Below are 26325 nucleotides of genomic sequence, written 5' to 3' on the forward strand. Positions count from 1 at the left end.
TTGCTCCCTGTTCGCCATGAGCTCACAGTCTTGGGGAAGAGCTAGTTCACATCACATAACTCTTTTGTGGGTCATACCGTGACAAGTGACAAAAGACAGGTGTAGAGATGTGCTATGAAAGTACCGAAGAAAGAGATTACTTCTGGTTGGATGGTCAGGAGAAACTTCCTGGAAGGAACAATTTTGATGAAGAATGGGAAAAATCTGGCATTCTTCATCAGAATTGTTGGTGGGGACTGCTATTCCAGGTTGAAAGAAACCATAAGCATAATCTCTAGGGCAGGAATGCATGGTATTCTTAGGAGTCACAGATGTATGATACAGAGGAGTCAGGAAAAGGGGTCAGAGCCTCATTTTCAGTGTGATGAATGCCATGGTTAGGAGGTTGGACTTTATTCTGGAGAAGTGGGCAACCACTGTCTTACTCTAGGCATTGGAACAGAGGAAATGACATGATCGGAGTAAAATTCATTTCAGTTTAGCAAATATATTGAGTGACTGTAATGTGCCTAGCCCTGTACTTGGAGTAATAGATAAAGAAACACGTTCTTGATGTTGCCCTCAATGACCTTTGAGTCTAGTAAGGGACAGATATATGAACAGATAGTGTCAATAAAAAGTAGTATTTTGAGCTAAAATAGATGTACATACAGGAGGTTATGGGAGTCCATAGAAAGTAATCTGGGGGCTAAGGAAGAGGTTGGTCCCTGATATAAGTCTTGCAAGAAGAGTAAGAATTACTTGGATAAAGAGCAGAGGGAAGGATAGTCCAGATCAAGAGAACACAGAGACAAACTCACAGGGCATCAACTGGCATGGAATGTATGAAGAAAGACAGCAGTGCCATTTTATTAGCTTATTCAGTGGGAGGCAGGGACGGGNGAAGAGAGAGCTAAGGGGTTAGGAATGGTCCTTTGGAAACCTCTTTCAGGGCAGGGGCAGGGAAGCCAGAAGACTACTACACGGTCACATCCTACAGTAGTGTGACATTTAGGAGGCATGGCCCAAACAGGAATTCCAAACTTTACACATGACACCCAAACATTTAGGGGGATTCAAGTATATACTGCCCAACAAGTCCTATTAATACTCTGTTATTTCTTAATATTAAGCATCCCCAGAACTCCCAGGAGCCTTCCAGTGAGGGTCCCATTGCAGTAGGTTTTATCCTCCCTTTGAGTGTTTGACTCTGTTTGGTTTTCTGCCCCCACCTCGCATCTTCACACATGAGTTTTACTCTTTCTCTCCTCTGCAAACAGAACTTGATGGTGTGACAGCAAGAGGACTACATTGTGATTTGGGTTGTGGGGGGACAGCGGGAGCTTCTGAACTTGAATATTAATATTTTGGGGCCAGTAACAATAAGAGTTAGGGATATGGCAGAAGGAGTTAGGAATATGGCAGTATGATGGGATAGAAGACAATAAAGTGAGATAACTTTTAGAAACATACTCACAGGCTGACAACTAACTGAATATGGGATAGAGGCAGAGAGAGGTAGGATTTTAATACTGCTTGGTAGTTTGGTTGTAGAATAAATAACAGCAGTGTGATATTATTCACTATGTTGGGGATCCCAAAAGAGGGACGTATTTAAAAGACAGGATTAGAAGATGATAAATTTGACCTTGTGAATGCTGAGGCTAGGGTGTCAGCAAGATATTCAAGTCATATTTAGCAAGCATAATGCTTTAATTTGATGCAATATGCTAGCAGCTTCCAAACATTTGTGCACTCATGGTCAAACACCCTTGGAAAACAACATACTATGATCCTTTCCTGGAGATTGATTATACACTGATAAATCCTGCTGTAACTAAACCCATCTAACTTAACTTCATTTCCAATGCCCCTCCCATTTTTTTCCCAGAATACCTACTAACATCATTTGGAAGGTTATTTTCAAGGAACCATGTTTTAAGAAATTATCATTACAGCCCTAAGGAACTGTAATTAGGGGATGATGAAGATCGAAAGAATTTGATGGGGGCGGAAGGGGTTGTTTATTTGCATGGAAGTGAGAGTTGCAGCATCATGTACTGATGAATCACTCAGAGTGAATAGAGAGCGAAGGAAGTTTGCAGAAAGAACCTCTGTAAATGCCGTTTGATACCTGAAATGGCATGTAGAGAATACAATTTGGAGAAGCAGCAAATTGCAGTAGCAAAAGTATGGGTAGAATTGACATGTGTGACAAGTGAACTAATCTCTGAAATTGTTTTCCTACCTAAAAATAATGCCCACCTTGTTGGGTTGTATTGAGATTTAAAATAGAAAATATAAGAAGCTCCTACCACATAGTAGACACAGAATTTACTCTCAATAAACACTATTATTAATATTTTCATTTAAATCTTCTTGATGAGTTGAAGCAAAGCTTTCATGATCACACTGCTATATTAAAACCTGAGCTTTGAGCAGTTACATAGTAGAAATCTCTGTTGTGGATATCAGTACCCTAATACAAGAAAGCAGTCCCAGTTCAGCCTGGGCCAGGAACAGCATGGTGCAGGAATAGAATCCACAGCAGCTAGGCAATGGAAGAAGACACCACCAGAATTTCCTGAAGACATCTGTGACTATGTTTTTGTTTGTTTGTTCTATCTGCTTTGCATGAAGAGATGCTGGAAGCTAATATCAGAACCTTAGTGAACAATCTTCTCTCCTTAAAAAATTCTGAGCCAAACGCACCCTGGGCAAATGGCTGTAGGTATCAATCTGGCATGAGGAGACATCCTCTGACAATAGTTATTATTAGGTACCCTCAGGGGCATACTGGGGTGGGACTGGAGGGAGGCATCTGCAACAGAAAACTGAGCTAATGAGATATACTGCTGTCTGAATATGTCACCATGTCGCAGATGCAGGCCTTAATCATTTTTGCTCTTGGTCAATTGGGCATACAAGGCCAAAAGAAATTCTGAAGTCAGAGCTAGAAGCTCTGCTAACTGCCACAACAGATTAGCTTTTCTCTATCTTCCCCTCACCCCCACAAAAGTCAATTACCATGATTTATCCAGATGAGCTTATTTCAAATATCAAAGGGATGGTGACCGAATTTGTTATTTTTGCAGTGATTTCTGTGGGACTTCTGGACTGCAGACCCCTCAGGTCTCAGATGATCTTTGTTGTTATCTACATTGGCCATTTAACATGACTGGCTAAGGTTCTTAATCAAGAAGTCATCCCCCAACACCCAATGTATGGATAGAGGAAATCATTGAAAGGAAGGTGAGCAAGTCTTCGAGGAAATTTGTAAGGTATCAGGGTTGTTCAGATCCTTGGGAAGGGACAGAGGCAGGGTGACAACTGGTTCATGTGTGTGAACACACAAGGATCTTGTGGCAGGAGATGCTCATTAGTTGTTCTCTGAGTGAAGAGAGGCTAAAATGCCAATGAAATATGCCCTAGAATTTCATAGGGTCTTTCTCAGGGGAGTACTTGCAGGGAAAATGAACAGTTCTGTATCTTTCATGGTCACTTGCCTAAGAATCACAAGACTAGGGCAGAATGAATATACATAATACAGTGCTACTTGAAATGTGGTCCAAAATTGGCAGCATCAGCATCACCTGACTCTAGCATCATCTAGAAGTAAAATTCTCAGGTCATACCCTGGGCATGCAGAACTCAGAATCTCCAGGCAATTTGTTTTTTAAAGTTTTCCGAGTAATTCTTGAAACACTGAAGTTTAAGCAGCACTGTTCCAGGCCTATATTTGCTGTGCCAGTCATTTGCACTTCCATTCACTCATTACACTAGCCTGGTTTCCTTGTCTTTCTACCCTTAGTTTCTTGTTCTCTTATCCTGATGGTCCCTGATTAGACCATGTGGTTATAGATAACACATCAGTTTTATAATTTTTACCATCAGCATAAATCAGAATTCTACTTAGGGAAAGCAACTTTGTAGAGGCAGTAAAAATACTGATTCTTAGCCTTGTGATTTGGTGTGCAGCAGAGAGACAATAGTTACAACTTCTGAAAAATGACTGTTCATTCCCAGGATAACCATGATATAAATTCAGGTATTAAAAAAAGGAGAGAAACACTTACATGGGCTGTAAGTTGCTCTTGGGAAGATTTCACTTCAGCTTGTAATTTCTCAATGCACTGAAAAGGAGAAAAGTTTAGAAACAAAGAGTATAACTCTTCCTTTTACATATTCAAAGGATTCCAGATATAAATAGATACTAGTTCTCAAATCCTGTGAATCGCAGCACTATCTCAGCTAGATGCTTTGGAAATTGTCATTGAGAAATTCTTGCTCCTATCCCTACCTTTCATCCAATCTATTGAAGAGCCCAACAACAAAGAACACAAATATGTTAAGATTTTAGGAAATGAGTGGGAAAATAATGTTTGCTTGATGTACTGAAGGTAATGCTGACCTACTTTGTATTATATATATATACCTATATATAGGATCAAATGGGTTTGTACCTGCCTTTGGAACACATGGATATGTTTTTGTGTGAATGAAAAAAAATACACATTACACACACACACACACACACACACCCCAAAGGCAGATACAAACCCATTTGAGTTGAACAAGAAAAAAATTTATATAAATGCCCAGAGATTCCGAGATTATTAAATTCTTATAATTGATTAAAGCACATGACAAATTTTCCGATCCCCTTATTTTACTACATAGAAACTATTCCTTGATTAAATTCAACCTTAAAAGCAAGGAAACATTTGTGTAGTTAACACCACTTACAAAACAAGTAGAATATTCAGCTAATATGGTTCAAAAGGATCCATATCAAACAAACTTTTCAAATATCACTAACAAAATTAATTTTTGTATGTGAATATTTATCAGGGAATACAATTATATTTAGCAAATACAAATATTATTTGCCATCTTGAACTTAAATATGAACTTCCAACCCAGCCAGAAAGGACTGCAGAATTGTCAGTTCATGTAAGTTTAGGTAGCTTTTTAAGAGAAAGATTATTTTTTCTTCTACAACATACCTGGTCTTTTGCAAGAATCATCTTTTTGTATGGTTCCCCACTGTCTTCCTTATAGTCCAGAGTCTCTAGTTTTTCCTCCAGCCAGGAAACTTGCTCAAGCAGTTTTGATTTTGTTCCTTCAGAGACTGCAAGCTAAAGACATTTCTTATAAGGGCATGCAAGCACAGTGATTTTTTTTTTTTAGAGCTTCTTTTAAAAGTCTAATTTATAAATATTTTGCCTACCACCGATATCTATTGAACATGAAAATGCCTTCTGGAATATTCCTCATAGCTGACAAAGATTAGTATAGAGAGATAAGGAAATAATGTTGACTTTATTTTTATTTATAAAGATCTTTCTGGACAAGAAATGTGACTTACATAGTTAAGAGCAGCCAGAGCGATGTCTAGTACAACAAGCTCAACACTCATCTTTCTTATGTTTTAAGACTGTACTTTATTTGTACAGCTGAAATCTGAATTGTGGTTTATATATTGTTCTTGGAACTTAACTCTTGGGGGACTACAGTTCTTTAGAAAGTGTAGGAATTCTGACTCCTTTGTATGTTTACCATATAAGCAGCTGAAGGAAAATGCAGGAATTTGAAGTTAAAGTCTGATCGAAGGCAGATCTATGCTAAACCATAACCAGAAAATGTCTACAGATGACAGTCTTTGTTTTACTGTTTGTAGATTCCTCCTGAGAAAAGGGTAGTTTGATGGTGCCTCATTCCTTCATTCCCTTGGAGAGCCCCTGGACTAGCATTTCCTTTCATTCAGACAGCTTATTGTGCATTTTCTCTATAGCTCAGCAACAATTCTGAAAGAGTCTCTGGAAACGGACACACACCTTGTATTCATTCCAGTTCCCAGTGTGTCCTTGGAGGCATGCATTATCTTTAAGTATCTCTTTCATATTATTCCAAGTGTTATTGTGAAGCATACTGTCTCACCGTGAAAAGTGCAGCAAGTTTTTAAAGACAATTTACCAAATGGGGAAGCAGAAGCATGAAGAGATTGGTCTCCACGGAAACAAGGTGGGCACATCATATATATATATGCTGGCATCGATCCAAATCCACTCATCCTCACAATCATTCACTTAACAATTATTTGTTTGGTTCACACTCTCCACAGCCATTGCGTTATGCACTGGACATTCCAAAAGTGCAATGTGGAGGGCCAGAGGAGACACATAGGTCATGAGCTGTTGGCTACGCCTTTCGGCTCTCAGTGACATGGGAGACCTGTGGCATTCCTCATGGACAGTGACACATTTAACTCTTCAGTACATGATGGTTTGGAGGTGTAGCCTGGTTTTTCTAGGCACCCCTTTATTAGACTTCTGTAGACTATACCCACGGTATAGTCTAACTGCTAAACATAGACTCTTGAGTCACACCCTTGGGGTAAACATCTCACTATCTGTGGGATTTAGGCAAGTTTCTCAGTCTCTCTGGGCTTGATTTTCCAATCTGTAAATGGGAATGGGGATGAAAAGAATAGTACTTACCTCACAGGTTTGTTTTGACGATTATATGAGTTTATGCAAGAGAGATACTTAGAATAATGCTTGAAGCATGTCCTGTACTTAGTACCTATTAATGTTATACTTTCTTCTACCTCCTCTAGATTACGATAAGTATTGATCAGGATTTTATTCAAACATTTGTTATTTATCAAGTTATAAAACAAAGTATCAGAAGACATCACAGCATTTTTGAGCTGGTTACCCTAAACTCGTATTGTATTCAGTTCACTTACTTCCTACAAACACTCTAGTTTTGGGGGAAAAGGCCTCTCTAGATTTGGCAATATTTTCTCTCAAAGTTTTTCTCAGGCTGGCCTATTTTGTTCCCATATCCTACCTGACCTGTCATTGATCCAGTCACCACTTGATTGTCTTTCTTTTAAATCTACCTTCTATTGTTTTCAGGCTTTTATTCATTCATTCAACAGATATTCATTTATTCACTCATTTGTTAAACATGTTGAGCACTTATTATATGTAAAACTTTATAGGTAAAACATGAGTGATATTGCTTACACGCTCAAAAAATTCACACTTTACCCTAAAAGGCAGACAACTGTAGAACTATTGCATAATATAAAAGTATATAGGTGAATAGTAATAATGACATTCGTAATTTACTGGGTACTAACTATATATCAAGGGCTCTGCAGAACCTTTTGTTTTCACTTTTATTTATCTCAATTTCACTTAATACCTATTTTGCAGATAAGGGAATTCAGTAAGTTCAGTAAAGTTGCATAACTTGCCCAAGGATATAGCAAGTAAGTGTTGGAACCCAAGGTTTCAGCAGTGGACATTGGGTCGGATTCCCTAAACCTAGGTTTGTCCCCAGCTCCTAAAGTGGGGCCTGAGAATCATGAAAATCCTATCCTCCTTGCTGCTGATTGATTTAGGAATCAAGGCCTAAACCAATTAGAGTCTGACTTTTCTTTGGTCACAGTTATTGTATGAGGAGAAGTGATCTAATTTGGACTCATCACACTGCACAGGAGGAATTTTGATGATTTGGAGACGCAATCTCTCTCACCTACCAGATTTGAATGCTACTATAGTCATCCTATAAACATCCAGGAAACCAGTATATGATGAAGCAACACTTTGAATGGAAGAGTAGACGACAATATTGAAATGTTTTATCAAATAATCTTGAAGCATGTCCTACCTTGGACTCACACAGAGTGAGCTAATAAGTTTCCTTATTGTTTAGAAATTGAATTTTCTGCTATCTTGACATAAGTTACCTTAGTCCATTGCTCAAAACTCTATAAGGAGTTTCATTTTTATTTCTTTGTGAATTATCACCATTTTAAAGAATGAGAAACTAGATGCTTTTAGGAGTGAATTAGCTTGCCCACAGCTAATAAGAAGAGGTTGTATTTGGATCTATATTGGTCTGCCTCCAACTCTGGGTTCTGTATTATATCCAAACCCCAACTCTAAGGCTGCTTGCACAGATGAAGCCTATGATCGCCCCCACTAACCACGTGACCCTCAGCATTCTTCTTCAGCATGTTTACCTATTTACCTGAAAGAGATTTATTTTCTTTTATTTTAAGACCTGAGAACTCTGTCCTAACATCTTGCTTGTCTTTTTATAGACATCAACACCATCTTTTTTTCCTTTCCTTTTCTAAAGGGCCTCTGTCTGAATATGCCTTTGACTCAGATATATTTACTACAGGCTTATCTTTACTTTAAGAAACCTTGACTTGGAGTTAAGAGATCTATGTTTTAGTCTCAACCCTACAATTCACTGACACTGGCACCTTGGTACCCATAATAGGATTTTACATCTACTTTGCACTATTTTTATAGGGTATTTCTCCAGTCATATGTGTTCAAACTAGATTGTAATTCCCCAGAAGGATGAATGGAGAATTCTGTCAAAATTTATAAGACACAGTCAAATTGGCCAGGAATAATCTTTGCTAAGACCATTCCATTTACTAACTTTTAAAACTTAATTTTCATATGTATGTATCATCACCTCACAACAGCAGGATAAAGGGATCTTATTTTTTCTTCTACATATGGATACACTGAGGGCAAGAACTAATAATTTCTTGTTGCATTCCATTTTATAATGATGAAACTGTTTATCGGCATAAGATAATTTTCTCTGCGTTGTCTTCGAAAATAGCCCATCAAATAAGACTGATACTCCAAAAAGATAGAAAAGAGATGGGAGGAAAATGAAATAGAGTTCTTTTTTTAAAATTTAAGCACTGCCTGAAAGATTGTGTTCTATTGCTGAATCACAAGATGTTAGTTGCCATTTTGAATTCACTCCATTGTTTTGATGGAGGTTTTAGGACTTTTTAAAGTCTAATTTTCAATTCAGGAAGGCTATAGGAATGCTGCCTAAATTCAAATTCAAATTATGACATAGAAAAAAAGTCATCAAAGTAAGTAAGAGGAAATCCAAGGTAGCCCTGCAAGATATCATAATTGAATTTTGAAACTCTGGGGACCTTGGGTATTGCTTCTTTTTTGTTGCTTTCTTTTCTTTTTTCATAAGAACCACTTGGTTTTACAGAATAATTGATTTGGGGAGCATAGAGACAAGTTTAGTCCAATTACTGTCAGTATCTGCTTACATAAAGAGAATAGAAATACACCTCTTCTTTAAATGACCAATTTTCATGTATCCTTCTTTAAATGAGTAATTAGCCACTTTTGCTGAAACAGGTTCACATGGTGTTGGAATGCTAATGTTCTACTTCCGACTCTTTTTGACATATACCTTTCCCTTCTGCCTGTGGTTTTAACAAGTTTGGAGGGAAGAGATAACTTAAAAAGTATGAATAATATTTGTCTTAAGAATTATGTAAAACAAAGAGGCAAATTCTATATTATACCTTTGAGGCTATGTAAATCCACTAAAAAAAAATCAACTTCTAATATTTATCCCAATGTTCCATAAAAGAGCATTATAAAAGTATTATAATACAGTTAAAAGTGAAAGAAAGGTAAATTTTATCCATTGTACAATTTATTGACAGAGTCAATAAAGAGTACTGATATATTTTAGGACTGTATTCAAGATAGTGGTTAAAACAAAACGACTTGGGCTTCACAGAAGATGGCAGAGCAGGAAGCTCCAGGAATAGGTCCTTCCACTTAAATAACTATTAAGCTGGCAAGACCTGTCAGACCAACCATTTCAGAACTCTGGAATCTAGTAGAACACCTGCAACATCCAGGAAAGTGCTGGGTTCAAGGAAATCTCTGTCAGGTCATCTTGCTAACTGCAGAGATAATGGAACAGGAGACTTTGATGACCACACATGAGAAGAAATACAATCTTTGAAATATTAATTTGGAAAGTAACTAAACAAAAATACACCTGCAGTCCTCAACAAGCAACAACAGCAATTCTTGGGGAAAGGTCAGGGGAGAATCTGACTTCCAGAAGTACCACACTGCAGTATTCAAAATGTCTAGTTCTCAACTAAAAATTACAAAGCTTACAAAGTAAAGTATGGTGCATTTACTAAAAAACAATACAAAACAAAAAAACCCCACAGAACACACAAAAAGTCCTTGATTAAAACTGCAGCTGAAGAAACTCAGACATTGGACTTTTGGACTTACTGGACAAATACTTTAAATGTACTATGTTAAATATGCTCAAAGAGCTGAAAGAAACCATGGAGGGGGGAAGTAAAGGAAATCAGAAGAATGACTTATGAGCAGATAGAAGATAGAAATAAAGAAATAGAAATTATAAAAAGAAACCAAGTAGAAATTCTGAAGTTGAAAGGCAAAATAGTTAAAATGAAAAATTCACTAGAACAGTTTAAGAGGAGATAGAAGCAGGCACATGAAAGAATCAGCAAACTTGAAGGTAGAGCAACTGAAATTTCCTGGTCTGAGGAGCAAAAAAAAAAAAAAATGAAGAGAAACGAATGGACCTAAAGGACCTATGGGACACTACAAGTCATACTGATATACACATTATAGGGGCAAATAACTAAAAAAGATACAAAAAACCCAAACTGAATCAAAATGGTATATTAGGAAAAATTAATCACAAAAGAAGGCAGCATTGGAGGAATTCAGGAACAAAAAGATGTAAGATTTATAGAAAACAAATAGCAAAGTGGCAGGAGTACGTACTTCATTATCAGTAGTACTTTAAAAGTAAATGGTTTAGGGGCACCTGGGTGTCTCAGTTGGTTGAGTGTCCTACTCTTTCTTTTGGCTCAGGTCATGATCCCCAAGTTGGGTTCTATGCTCACCATGGAGCCTGCTTGTCCCTCTCCCTCTATTCTTCACCCTGCTCTCTCTCTCTCAAATAAATAACATCTTTAAAAAAATAAATAAAAGTAAATGGTTTAGATTCACCAATTAAAAGATGGAGACTCATGGGATGGATAAAAAACATGATCCAACTATATGCTGCTTACAAGAGACTAACTTGGAAAAATAGACTTGAAGAACCAAATAGGTGGAAAGTGAAAAGATGAAAAAAATATTCTATGGAAATAGTAGCCAGAAGAGAGCTGGGGTGATAGACAAAATAGATGCTAAGTCAAAATTAGTACCAGTTACAAGGAAGGGAATTATATACTGATAGAAGTGTCAATTCATCAAAATTATAAACATATGTACACCAAACAATAGACCCCCCCCAATATATGAAAAAACCATTGACAAAATTTAAGGGAGAAATAGTGGCAATTAAAGTAATAGAATAGTTAGGGATTTCAATACCCCACTCTTAATAACGGATAGAACATCTAGACAAAAGATCAGTAAGAAAATGTACTTGAACAACACTTCAAGCTAACTAGACCTAACAGACATATATAGGACAAATCAGCCAAAATCAGCAGAATACACATTCTTCCCAAGTGCACTTGGAACATTCTCCAGAATAGACCATATGTTAGACCTAATGTTAAAAGGATTGAAATGATACAAAGTACTTTCTCCAACCAGAATGGATTGAAGCTAGAAATCAATAACAAGAGGAAAACTGGAAACTTTGAAAATGAATGGAAATAAACAACACATTCTTTTATTATTATTATTAACATATAATGTATTATTTGTTTCAGAGGTACAGATCTATGATTCATCAGTCTTACACAACACACAGCACTCACCACAATGCATACCCTCCCCAGTGACCATCACCCAGCCTCCCCATCCCCCCACCCCCCTCCCCTCCAGCAACCCTCGGTTTGTTTCCTGAGATTAAGTTTGTCTCTTATGGTTTCTCTTCTTCTCTGGTTTCCTCTTATTTCATTTTTCTTCTCTTCCCCTATGATCCTCTGCCTTGTTTCTTAAATTCCATATATCAGTGAGATCATGTGATGATTGTCTTTCTCTGATTGACTTATTTCGCTTAGCATAATACCCTCTAGTTTGATCCAAGTCATTGCAAATGGCAAGATTTAATTTTTTTGATAGCTGTGTAATATTCCATTGTATATATATACCACATCTTCTTTATCCATTCATCTGTCAATGGACATCTGGGCTCTTTCCACAGTTTGGCTATTGTGGACATTGCTGCTATAAACATTGGGGTGCAGGTGCCCCTTTGGATCACTACATTTCTATCTTTGGGGTAAATACCCAAAGAATAAGTGAGTCAAAGAAGAAATCACAAGGGAAATTACAAAGCACTTAGACACAAATGAAAAGAAAAACACAATATGTCAAAATTTAAGGGATGCAGCAAAGGCAGTACCAGAAGAAAATTTATAGCTGAAAATACCTACATTTAGAAGAAATGTCAAACCAACAATTTAACTCCACACCTTGAAGAAAAAGAACAGACTAAACCCAAAGCCAGTAGAGGGATCAAATGATAAAGACTAGGCGGAGATAAACAAAATAGAGAATTGAAAAACAATAGAATTGAAACCAAAAGTTGGTTCTTGGAAATCATCCTAAAGTTGACAAATCTTTAGCTATATTGACTCTTTAAGATTTTTAAATTTATTTTGCTTATTTATTTGACAAAGAGCACAAGCAAGGGGAGCAACAGGCAGAAGGAGAGGGAGAAGCAGGCTCCCCGCTGACCAGGGAGCCCATTGTGGGACTCGATCCCAGGACGCTGGGATCATGACCTGAGCCAAAGGCAGATGCTTAACCAACTGAGCCACCCAGGCGCTATAATGACTTTTTGAAAAAGAGAGAAAAGACAAAAATAACGGAAGAGAGAAGTAAAAGTAGGGACATTTTTATCAACCTTCTAGAAATTAAAAAGACTAAGAGAGAATACTATGAGCAGTTGGATGCCAACAAATTAGATTATCTAGATGAAATAGGAACATTCTTAGAAATACACAAATTAGCGAAACTGAGTGAAGGAAAAGCAGGAAATCTCAACTGATGTACAAGAGAGTGAATCGGTCTAACAAATATAAGGAAAAACTTATTGAGAAAATGCAGTCATGAATATAGCTTGTTGTGCAACTACAGTTTAACTGCAGATTTTTAGCCCAGGGTGTATTTCCTTGGAACTTTTCAAGATGTCATACATTTGATTTCCTTCCTATTTTGTTATTGACATGTGACTTTATAAATCTACTTTTGTAACTTTGGTTAATAAGTGTACGAATAAAATTGGAAATGTTTCCTAATTCAAAAAAAAAAAAAAAGAAAAAATGTTCAATAGCATTGCATTGTTCAATGCAAGTCAAAACTACAATGAGATTCCACTTCACAGCCACCATGATGGCTTTAATTTTAAAAATGAAAAATAAAAAGTATTGGTGAGGATGCAGAGAAATAGGAACCGGTACATTGCTGTTGGGGAAGCAAAAAATAGTGCAGCTGTTGTGGGAAACAGTTTGGTAGTTCATCAAAAAGTTAGAATTACCATATGACCTAATCATTCCAGTCCTCGGTATGCACCCAAGAGAAATGAAAGCCTATATCTACCCAGAAACTTGTATATAAAGGCTTACAGCAACATTATTCATAATAGCTTAAAGATGGAAACCAAATGTCCCTCAACAGATGAATGAATAAAGGAATTGTGTTGTATACATCTGATGAATATTATTCGGCCATAAAAGGAATGAAGTACTGATACGTGCTATAACTTGGATGAACTGCAAAAACATCAGGCTAAGTGAAAGAAGCCAGACACAAAAGGTCCTATATTGTATGATTCTTTTCATACAAAATATCTAGAATAGGTAAACCCATGGAGACAGAAAGCACATTTGTGGTTGTCAGGGGATAGGATGAGGAGGTTGTGGGGAGCAATTACTTAGTAGGTGTGAAGTGTTCCTTGGTGAGGAAAAAGTGTCGAACTTTTTTTTTTTTTTAAGATTTTATTTATTTATTTATTTATTTATTTATTTGAGAGAGAGAGAGTGTGAGAGAGATCATAAGCCAGGGTGGGGGGACAGGTAGGAAGAAGGAGACTCCCTGCTGAGCAGGGAGCCCAATATGGGACTCATTGTGGGACTTGATCCCAAACCTAAGCCAAAGACAGATGTTGGTTAACTGAGCCACACAGGTGCCCAAAAAAGTGTTGAACTTGAGAGAGGTGGTAGTTGCACAACATTGTCGATCCATTCAATGGCCCTGAATTGCATCCTTCAAAATGGTTAATTGTATGCTATATGAATTTCACCTCTATAAAAATACAATGACTTTCTAGGTAGCTCTCAGTGGTCATGAAAATTATTAGCCTTCTGCATCATTTCATGGAATGCTATTACAAAAAAATAACAAAATTAGATTGACTGCTTTTATTTTAAATTAATGAACACCAATCTCAGTGTTGAGTACCACTGCCCTGAAATCATACTGCCATTCTATTTTTTTCTTAGTAAAGTGCCTTTCCTCTTTTCTGAGATAATATTATTCTCTACCCTTTCCTCAAATGTCATTTCTTACTTTCTCTTCAGAATTCCACTCCCACCCCTCACCCCAAATGACCACCTCATCAATAATTTACTGAAAAAATAGAAGCTGCCAGATGGCGACTCCCTCACCTTCCCACTAGCCAGTATATGAACCTTATTGCAGCAGACACTGCTAATTCATTTCCCAACAGTTGTTTACCTATTTATCCCTTGCTACCAGGCACCCAATTTGGATTAGCCGGCAGCCATGTGTTTAGGGGAGCTTGGCCTTGTCCAGTCCCAGGGAATGAATCACAATGAAACTAAGCCAGCTGTGTTGGTCTCATTCCCAGGTATAAAAGATTATTTTAGGCCTGGGCCTACACCCAGGAGAGGCCCCTGGAGATCCAGGAAAAGGATTTTACCAAATTTTTTTTAAAGACACACAGGAGGAAGTACATCTCTTTTTCTCAGTATCCTTTGACTGTATGCAATTCTTAAAATTGCTGCAGATCTCCTACAAATATGACACAGGGGATGGGGGAGCAAAGAATGGGTAACACCTGTGTTCTTGGTGACATTCTTGAGCCACTGAATTAGTCAGCATCGGAACTGCTCCACCTTAAAACGTATTCTTCCATGCTGGCCTTATTATGTTACTTTAATTGGATTTCTCTTACTTAGACGGGAAATCATCCTTCATTACACAAATGGAGAAGATTTTCTTCTATCAAAGCCCAGCCCTTTCGGTAGGCTTTGAGCCCATCTCCTTGATCACAAAGCTTTCATCCCTGTCATTTCTGCATACACACACCCCATCCATTTCCGCATTATCTATCCTACCCCTTCTGGTTGATTCTATTTAGCATATAAACATGTTAGAAGTAATTCCCATGAACAAAAGTTGTCTATTGACAGCCTAAAATAATGATTTTTCCTGAAATTATTGCCTACCTACACTGTTGTCACTTTCTTACAATATTCCTAATGCTCCTATGTGTTGGCCTTATTATTCCCCAGTGCAGACAAGCTTTCTTCACACAGTGGGAAAAAATGTTACCTATAGCCTTCCAGGTTCATGACCTCAATAGTAAGGCAATATGTCCTCCAGTAACATATTGAAAAAGGACTCTATTCGGCCCATCTTAGTTCATATGACCTCCCTGGGATTAGTCTTTATGGTCAGGGAAACGGTATATCATACCTGATTAGAAAAAAAAAAAAATTGACTAGAACCTAGGTCATGTGCTCAATGATCGTTTCCTTGACTATAACTGACAACCATAGAATAATTGTAAGATTGGAGCTGGGAAAACACGTAGAAAATGTAGACACAAAAACAGAGGCCAGTTCAAGTCTATCCTCTGGGTGTTAAGCACAACTATACCGTGGTCATAAGTATATGCATTTCCCACAATGCTCCAGCAGAATATGATGCATCTAATCTACATGAATCCAAAGATGCACTCACCCCTCCCCCAAAAGGAGATAACCCAAAGTCCTATCAAGTTACTGCATCTAGCTCCACATTTGGATCTCCAAATTATTTGTATTCTACCCTGAGTCACATGCAGATGAGACTCATCGTGATATAGCGCCTAAGGATTAAGTAAAAAATATACCCTCCCTAGAAACAGGACAGTCACAATATAATTCCCCTTTTAAAAAAATGGAAAAGGGGAAACAACGTACAGTTGTCACTGACCATTGCAAACACTACGTTGTACCGGCTAGCGATAACAGGGCCAGTCCTGACGGTGCAGTGAGTGAACGTTTCTGATGTGTTTGAGTCTGCTTCTAACCTCTGGGAACCTTCTTTGTCCTTTTCTTCAATGGCGACTATCAAGAAAAAGGCTAGAGAGTATTCCTTTGGTTGGTGTGTGTGTGTGTGTGTGTGTGTGTGTGTGTGCGCGCGCGCGCGCGCTGAGTTTGAGTTTCAGGTATGTCACCAATTCCTCTTTTTGTCAGAACCACTTTGGTTATGTTACAGAAATCCAATGCAAACTGGCTTAAAGAGAGAATTAACTGGTTTTTTAACTAGGAAGCAGAGACACCTGTATGTCCTGAGTCTTAGATCCTCAGAATTCTCTCACTTCACCATCCTTGGCGTGCCCTCTCTTTCTCTCGCTCTAACTACAGGAAAAAATTTCCCAGGGGCTGGGAAGAGGACTGCCTGGAATTATATTTCTCTCCTAATCTCTCTTCAGTTGCCTTCTGCCCTCCACTAACCTCCTGACGCTGATCTTATCAAGGTTGTTTATGATCCTTATTTTACCAAACATAAGGGACAAGTTTCTAGTCAACTCATTCATCCTCCCAGTAAAATGTTATAAATCTGAGTCCTCAATGCCTCTTAAAACACTCTCATGGTTCTCTGGACTTCTTCCTGATTCTCAGTTTCCTTGGCTACATTTTTTTTTTTCTTTTAATTCTCTAAATATTGAAACCTAAGAGTTTGGTCTTGGGCCCAACTCTCTGCCTTATCTCTGCTCATTCTCCAGCTCATCTCATTCAGTGCCATAATTTAAACATGTTGGTTACTCCCATTTGTTTCTCTTTTACATATAAACACTAAGTTTCAGGCTAATATATATGTATATCTAACAACCTACTTAATATTGTCACCTGAATGTATATGAAGCATCTCAAAATCAATGGATTCAAAATGAACTCCTCCTATTTTATATGTTCCCCATACTTCCCTCTCATAATAAATGTAATGAACCTACCCTGTATGTGTAAGCCACAAATATATGTAAAACTTCTCTTTCTCTCATCATCCATCCAATCCAGTACAGAGTGCAATTATGAAAACCACCCCATTAATTGTGAATTTTCACGTTCATCTCCTCTCATTGTCTTTTCTCCTACACACATACACATAGCAAATATCATTACAGGATAGGTTTCCAGTGTCACTCAACAACAAACTGAGTCTTGTAAAGCTTATACTACAGAAAGAGGAGTGATTTCATGTAAAAACGAAGGCTTTCCTTGTGCAAAATGCTCTGAAAGCTGATTTGGACTAGTACTAAAAACTACGAAATATGTTGGCAATAAATAACAGAGGTAAGCACTTTAAAAAATTACCTATTCTGCCTGTGGAATGGGCAGGCACCCCTCTGTGTGAGGATACATTTAGTTCACAGAACTGGGTTTGTCTCATTTCAATTTTACAGCTGAAAACAAACAACACATTCCTCATCCTACCTCCGTCCTAGACAAAACACACTTTTACATTTATTAATATTTCTGCCTTTAAAAAGTTATTTCTAGCCATTTCTAGGTTCATGCACATCTTAAAATAGACCTCCAAAGGCCTATAATTTGGAAGCATAGTTACCCCTGCATTAGTTTGCTAGGGTTGCTGTAAAAGAGTACCATAAACTGTGTGGCTTAAACATCCTAAATGTATTGTCTCACGTTTCTGGAAGCCCGAAGTCCATGATCAAAAAGTTGGTAGGGTTGATTCCTTCTAAGGCACGTGAAGAATCTCTTCTATATTTCTCCTCTGGCTTCTGGTGATTTGCTGGCAATCTTTGACATTGCTTCTCTTGTAGATGCATCACCCTGGTCCCTGCCTTTGTCTTCATGTGACCTTCTCCCTGCATGTCTGGGTCTAGATTTCTGCTTTTTATAAGGACACCAACCGTGTTGGGTTGGAGCCCATCTGACTCTACTATGTCCTCATCTTAACAAATTACATCTGCAACAACCCCGTTTCCAAAAAAAAAAAAAAAAAAAGTCATGTTCTGATGTCCTGGGAATTAGAACTTCAACATCTGAATTTGGTGGGGACACAATTCAACCCATAATACCCGCAAGTTGTTCGGGGAAGGAAACTCTGAGTAATAAAGGAACATTTAAGCTCTAAGGGAAAACAGAGAGAAATATTTACCAAAAGATCAATCGATAATTGAAATATAAAGTTCCAGGCATAGAGATTCCTAAGATTTCTTTATCTCCAGAAAAGCGCTCTGGGTCTTATGAACAGATAAGAATATCAGAGAGAAATGAGACATGGGAAAAAGTGACGCAGTTAATCATTGACTTGGATATAAAGGTCAAATGCTTGGATGTAAAAATCAAAAAGCAATAATATCAGGTTCAGAGAAATTAAAGCCAACAACTGTTAGTGGCCTAGGACTCATTCCTAGGATACACCCGGTCCGTCCAAGTTCCAGCACATTCTCAGAGCACTTTCACGCAACAGGACACAGACTCCCCCTGCTGGTCGCACTCAGAGTTGACTCTGCTCTTTGACTTGGGGGAAATGCATTCTTCCAATCTTGAGTTTCTTCTCAGGGGTCTCCCTTTCTCCTCGTACCTCTTCAACGTCTAGCTTAATACAGGACAGCTGGATTCTCATACCTGATCTATGTTCAGTCTTCCGTGTAACATCTGGGAAACATCTACTTGTTCAAGAATGATAGTGGAAAAGGCCAATAACATGTTAGTAGTATTATGCAAATAGATTTGACTTGGAATATCTCTTAAAGAGTATCAAAGACTACCCTGCCACTATACATCCATTCAATAATGGCAAGAGACTTGCATTTATACAGCTCCAAGTTTAAACATTAAACTGTTCCTGAAATTAACAAATGAGATCTTCATACACAAAACACATGGTCATACAAAATTTTCTCCAAGAAGCCCCTCCTTGAAAAATGGGGAGGAGAAACCTATTTCTAAGATGTGGATTAAAGGTCTGATATAATATCAAGGGACTACAACATTCAGAAGACCTAAGTGAGGAAATCCAAATTACAAGGCTTTGAGAAGAATCCAGAACATACATGGGGTAAATGAGCCTACATAGAGCCTTTCAAAGGAAAGGCTCTTTAATATTTATTGATTCAAATATAAGATAGTTGGTGTAACCACTGATCACCCAGTCCCCTAAAACTTGGGATCTGTCTTGAATACTACTTTTCCATTAATTAATCACAAAATCCAACTAAATATTAAATTAAATATCTCTTGTCTCTATCTTCTCTTCAGAACTAATAGACACTTACCATTTCAAACTGGATTTTTGAAGAGCCTACACGCTGATGTGCCTGGCTCTGGTCACCTCACAGATATGTCCTCCTTAGCCCCCTCGGAGTTTTCTCTCTAAGTGCAAATATGAATATGCTCATTTAATGGCTCTCCATTGTCCATAGGTCGACTCAAATTGCTGTATCGTAAAGGGCATGAGCTGTATCGTAAAGGGCATGAGCTTTGACATCAGAGAGATACGTGGGTGGATTCGAACTTGATTTGAAACTCAGGGAAGTCACTGTCTGAATTTCTTCCATGAGGCATATGGTATAGTAGGATAATTACAATTGGTGGGGAAATGGGAGACGGATTATGAGAGTACCTAGGAAGGACATCTAACCCCAAACTGAAGGAAGAAGAAAAGCATTTTTGAGGAAGCAGCATCTGATTGAAGATCTGAAAACAGGAGCTGGTTGGGATTTTGTGGATAATGGGAAAGAGGATAAGAGGAAGTAGTGGGAGCAATTCTAGGCAGAAGCAGAGTGAAAAGGATATATTAAATACAACTTAACTCTGAGGAGCAAAGCCTTTTGTTTTTTCTTAAATGAGAAAAAAGGTAAGAGAGAATATGGTATATGCAAGGAATCAAAAGTGGTAGAATAGTGATACGCAGGGAGTCGTGTCAGACAAAACTGGAGAAACAAATAGGGACTCTGACCACCAATGACTGTAGGATCAGTTAAGGAGTATAGATTTGACCCTGATGGTGAAAGGTAACTAATTTAGGAGTTAAGCCAAGGAGAAATACGTGTTGTGGAATCTTCCTTCTGGCTGTAGTGTTGAGGAGCCATTAAACAAGGACCATGATGGAAGTTTCTGCTGTTGATCTTGAGTTGAATGAGAACTTGGGTGGCACTATTCCATGGGCAGTTGTATATTCAGGCCTGGGGTCATGAGGAAGATCAGGACTAATGATGAAGAGGTGGTTCTTGGCAGATTTTGTGCCCTTAGGACTGGTCACCAAGGAAGAATGTATAGAAAGAGCAGATAAGAGAGCTGCAATCCCACAAAAGAGATTTCATCATTTGCAAAATGGGGTAAGATTTCCCAGGGCCCTCAGAAGAAACACATGAGCTAACATACGGGGGAATACCTAGCAAAATGCCTAGCTCACAGTACAGGCTTAATAAATGTTTACTGAATGAATAAATGGATACTTGATAAAGTGCATATACCCAATTTACTAATTTTCTTGCGGAGATTAAGGAAAGTGAAAGTTAGTTTGCCATCTCTGAGAAAGCTTCTAAAGAAAATGTCCACGCAAAAAGACACCTGCTTTTATCAGCAGAGCCATGACTCATAAGGGACAAGGCATTTTGGCTTTTTCTTAGACAAGAAAGTCACATTTATTAGCGCCCAGTCAGCTATTTAAAACTGACCTCTGCTTGATCTTGACATTTACAAGCAAAAGGAAGTCTTTAGTTATGTAACAGGCCAGCAGTCCGTGCATCCCGCCTGTAACAACAATAGCAACAGAAGCCCATTTGTCATTGTGCCTGACGCTATTCAAAACAACACATCTCTTCACTAGCTTGTCTTTTTTCCCTTACGTTCCCTTAAGCTCTCAGTTAATGCCCAACAATCTAGTAGGGGGTAAAAATTGACACCTGTTTAGGTAAGAGGGAGAGAAAGAGAGTGTGTGTGTGTGTATGTGTTTAAAGAGGGAATTCTGCCGTAAACACAACCAGAACCAAAGTGTTAAATAAAGTTCCCAGTAACTAGGTCTCATGGTGATAAGGAAACCCATTCCAGGTCAAACAGACTGCTTGTGATTTTATGGCATTAAAGTAGACTTCCAAATAGATTGGAAAACAAAAACTCATTCACAAAAACTCATGATTTCAGATTGGCATATCAAGCATAATTTCTGAGTGTTTGCAGAAATGAATACTCCTACCAAGGGCACATTACTTATTTCAAATAAACTTGACATCAAGGGATCTACTGTTGCATTTAAACAAAGAAAAAAGAACCAGAACATTTTTGGGGGGCAATCTCAGTATGTATCAAATCACTTTTAGCCATTCATACAAATACTTAGCATCTAAAAATTTGCTGAACATCTTTATTTTTTTCTCTTCTCAAACTTAAGGGAAATATAGATTGAATACTAAGAAGCAAATAATGGGAGTATATTTTAGAGACTTTGGTATAAAATGGTAAATAATGTTGGATTATTAGAGTCAAACATAGTCTTTTGTCTTTGTCCTTGTTTGCTTGCTTGCTCTACTAAATGCTTAAGGTAAAAAGATTAGTTAGAAGATTCATTCAATTTCCAGCTATTGCATTAAGTAAGAGAATGCAATCTTATTGTGAGAATTGCTTCTCACAATAAGAAAGGATTGGTAAAGGACCCAAAGACCAAATCTAAATTCCCACTCAAAAATTTATTTGGGGTTTTCAACCAGAAGTATGTGTTGAAAGTCATGGAGTTATAGAGCAATGGAACAGAATTGAGAGTCTACAGAATCATACATCTAGAAACAATGGATTTTTGATGAGGTTGTCAAGACCATTCAGTGGAGAAAGAATCACCTCTTCAACAGACGGTACTGGGAAAACTGGATATCCCATGTAGGAGAAAATTGCAGTTACCAGGACAAAGCACCTTGTGCAAAATTAGGGCCAAGAGGTTGGTTGAGCAAGGCAGAGATCACTATTTGCCAACCTGATATCTATTCTCCCCTTGTTAGTAAAAGAATTCCCATACTCTCAGGGGGGCAATGCGCCCAGCTAAATATTCTTATCTCTTAGCCTCCATGCAAATAGCAGTGGTCAGGGATATATAAGAATTTTTAAACTGAGTTTTTGCCTCCATGCAAATAGCAGTGGTCAGGGGTATATAAGAATTTTTAAACTGAGTTTTTGAGAAAAGTTCTTAAAAATTCTTAAAAGCGGCTGCACAGCTGGCTGTTGTCCTTCCCTATTTTGCATATGCTTTTCCCTTCTTCATGTTGCCTGTCATGTGAATAGAATGGCTTCAGCGGGGCTCCTGGGTGGCTTAGTCGGCTGAACGTCTGCCTGGGGCTCAGGTCATGATCCCAGGGTTCTGGGATTGAGTCCTGCATTGAGCTCCCTGCTCTGCAGGGAGTCCGCTTCTCCCTCTGCCCCTTCTCTCAATCTCTCTCTTTCTCTCTCAAATGTACAAATAAAATCTTAAAAAAAAAAAAAAAAAGAATGGCTGCAGCAGGTGCATCTTGGATGTTAAGAGTGAAAGCCATGTTTGCAAAGGCATGGAGAGACATAGCCCAGGCTTTTGAGGGTTGTGAAGCAGCTGTCACACCTATCCTGGGCTGTCCGTGTCCAGATGTACATTATATGAGTGAAAAATAAACATCTTCTTTAGGCCACTCTTTTTGGGGATTGTTTGTTTTATGCACCCAAGACTAATCCTAACTGGTTCAATCAGTTTCTGTGCCACTGGGGCACAAGACAATTGTGAAGAGGACCCTTCACTCACAGATTTGGATTAGGGCTAGAACTTAACTTCAATTTAGAGTGGGAACTTGTGAAAAATGCAAATTATTGACCCCCCACCCCAGATCTAATGAAACAGAAAATCTGAGGGTAGCACCCAGCAATCAACCAACTCCAGGTTCCAGCTTGGAGATAAGTTTTTGTTCAGTGCTGCTTGAGTGGGAAACTTGTTTTAAGTGGCTTTGGCTTATGACCACATGTTCTTAAGAACAGGGACTGTGACTTTAAAAATATTTAGGTTCTAATATCAGCTTGACCATTATTAACTGTATGACCTTGGGCCAATGACTTAATGTCTTTGAGTCTCATGTTCCTCATGGGGGTCATCATAATAGTGGCCCTCCTAGCATTCTTGGGTTGGTTAAATGAAGCGTCTATAAATCTAAGCCCATTACCCAGAACACAGTAGGTGCTTAATAAATGTTAGTTCCTCCTCTCAGTGACTACCATATACAATGCATCGTAGGGGTCTAGCACAAGGCATGCATTTCTATGGGATTGCTTAGACACCCTATCCCACATCTATCATCCCCCTTTCACATTTTGTCTCCATTATTGCTTCTGTTATTATTAAAGATGGAGGTGAATGTTAGGCAGGGAAATGGGGGGGGGTGTTGTAAATAAGGAAAAGGAGTCTTCTTTATATAACATAACTGGTCAAGTTTGCTACAGAGTCAGGATACGAGAAGGCCCTGTTACTAGTTTTATTTTGGGCCTTCAGAAATGTCTTCTCATCAGGTAAAGGAAAAATTATGCATAGCTGGCACATGAGCTATTACTAAGAAGTAAGAAAAAGACTCACACATGCTTTTCCAAAAATTGGGACATACCACCATATTCTTCTCCATTGAAATTTCTCTGCATCCTGAGTATCACCAATAATTCTCCCTTTATGGAAACAGCAAGGGCAAAATTAATTTTGTGCTGCAAAAGACCGTAAAGGGGCTCCTTGTTGTGTCGTGTCTATGTCTCATTACTACCTGGGAAAAACAATGATTGGGGAAAAAAAGTCGAGTTTCCCACCAAGCTTCCCACCTCCTAGCTCTTACATCAAATCACATCTCTTTCCCAGCTTGTGTGTATGGCACACTTCATATGTAACTAATATTTTGGTAGGTACGATATCCATAAGACACCTGAAGCTAATTCTGACTACAGAGTTGTGACTGGATTCACCTCCTTGGTGAAGAAATGATCACAGATTTTCCCGACTCCCCAGTTTTCCCGTAAAACCCTGAAATGACCACATCCCAGCACTCCCATTCAGTTCCCACTCTGAACAAAACCAGAGAATGGGCAGAAACAGAAGACCCAAGAGATGAAGTAGAAAGGATGAACAAGGTGAAAGTATCCGGATCCCTTTACCACATGAATAGCTTGGAAAGAGTGAAAGAGAATACTGGACCCACAAGTAGCCAGGCTAGGCCAAGGGACATGAGGTGAGAGGGGAGCTCTCCTGCTTGAAACACTCTAAAATTGTGAATGTGGAAGAAGTGCTGTGTTACAACTTGAATGTCTCAAACACTTGGAGAGACACCAGAAAAAATGAGAAACTCCTTATACACACACACACACATTAGCCCGTGATACATGACAGAGAACCATACAGTTTTATTAGGACTACTAAAAGTGGAGATGAATGAACCTTTGTTGAGAAACAACTAAAAGCCAGATACACTTCTCATTTAAACTTCACAACTGCCTATGAAACCAGCATGTTTACCACTTTTAGTATGTTTCAGATTTATTTATTTATTTGAGGGGGGAAGGGGCAGAGGGAGAAGGAGAGAGAGAATCTCAAGCAGACTCCCCAGTGAGCATGGAGCCCAAAGTCACAGGGCTCCATCATACAACCCTGAGATTATGACCTGAGCTGAAATCAAGAGTCAGACACTTAACCGACTGAGCCACCCAGGCGCCCCTTCCCCACTTTTAGAGAAGCCAGCTGCCTGAGACTCAGAGAGGTTATGTGAATTGCCCATGGTCATTAAGCTAGCAAGTAGTGGAGCTTGAGCTCCCCTGGGTCTGCTGCTAGGAGCTGGGAACCAGAAGCTGCTGATGAACAAAGAGAGACGTGGGCCAAAATCTTGCCCAGAGGAAGTGTCTCAGGAACTGCCCTGCTGAGTCCCTCTGCACTGGGGGAACTGGACCTGTGCTCCATTGTGAAACTGTGGGTTTCCCTGACACTGTCTTAGCAGGAACAGCATTGGGATCCCAGCACAAAAGCTGTGGTATCTATTTGTTTGGTATGGTCACAAACTGCAGCCCACCGAAGCCCCTTTCTTCATCCCTCTCATCCGCAGTGGTGCTAGAAGCCAACACACATGCAAAAACTGTTGTTTATAATTTTTTTCCAGAAACCTTTTTACTCTTCTTTCTCTCTACTCCCCTAACACTTTCCTTTGTTTCTACCTGCCCCCCCCCCCAGGTCCTTTATCTACTACCTAATTTCCAGGCATTTCCTCCTACTGATCTCAACCTGCTGGAAATGTAATCAAGTATTTTCTTTAGCAAAACTTGTTAATGATGAGTTATTTACTGTGTTACCTAGGAGAAGAGTTTGATTCTCATGGCCCTTTCTCACTCTGGCCAACTGAGTTGCTGCAAAATTGAGCTATAAATAGCTCAGATTATAAATCTTAATTGTAAATTATCCTGATCTCATATTGCTTTTATTTTGACAATTGAGACATGACTGCAGAGAAATAAAGAAAAATTGTTAGCTAGAGGGAAACCAACCAAGAATTCTGTTTACTGTGTGATGGCAGAGAGGAAGTGGACACTGTCTTTTTACTTCTTCACTATTTGTAGGTTTCTTCTTCACATTAAACCAACAGAGACTTTGCTGGACCTTGCTGACCTTAGAAAGTTTCAGTGTAAGAAAACTGAGCCACAGGACCAAGAGATGCTTAGTGTAGATGAAATCTTAGGTACCTATACTTTCCATTCTGAGTTAATTCTGTGTTCTAGTCTAAGGCAAAGCCAGGAGGTAACGATTTGACGAACAGTGAAATTTACTCTTTTCTCAAAGGCAAAATCAACTGTTGACAATACCATGTTCCACTTCTTGGTTCCAGCACAAATCTTTGTTCTCACCATCCCTTCTGCTTCCCCTACCTGTTTCTAGCCTGCCAGGCTAGCTTACTTGGCCAGTACTCACAAAATGATTTGGATTACCAGTGAAAGCCAGCTAGCATTCCCACCATCCTTGTGACAAGTCCTAAATTAATGATATTTAAAAGAAATTTTAACATGTATACATGGATACAGGCGGAAATAGTCCTACATACATACATACACACACACACACACACACACACACCATTGTCTTGAATATTAGTGACAAGTTCTCTTTTTGCAATCAGTGGCATAGCCTGGTAAGGAAGACAGTGGCACCCAGTGGACAAATGTTTGATTGTTTGACACAGGTGTTCCATTCTGAAATATTCTTATATCTTAGCCTTAAGAAAGGTCAGTTGCCCCCC

At 38.6% G+C, this 26325-nt stretch overlaps 1 protein-coding gene across 1 annotated transcript in view; it reads right to left on the reverse strand.

The window, feature by feature from the left end:
- The window catches only part of CCDC192 (coiled-coil domain containing 192), a 189141-nt gene that overhangs the window by 130830 nt on the left and 31986 nt on the right, over positions 1-26325 (reverse strand). The window contains exons 3-4 of the mRNA XM_040622707.1: positions 4986-5117; positions 4056-4112 (exon numbers count right to left, since the gene is read on the reverse strand). Coding sequence (XP_040478641.1) covers positions 4056-4112; positions 4986-5117 — 189 coding nt within the window. The remainder of the gene's footprint in view (positions 1-4055; positions 4113-4985; positions 5118-26325) is intronic.

The sequence above is a fragment of the Ursus maritimus genome, unplaced genomic scaffold (genome assembly GCF_017311325.1).
Source record: "Ursus maritimus isolate PB19 unplaced genomic scaffold, ASM1731132v1 scaffold_5, whole genome shotgun sequence".
Lineage (NCBI taxonomy): Eukaryota > Metazoa > Chordata > Mammalia > Carnivora > Ursidae > Ursus > Ursus maritimus.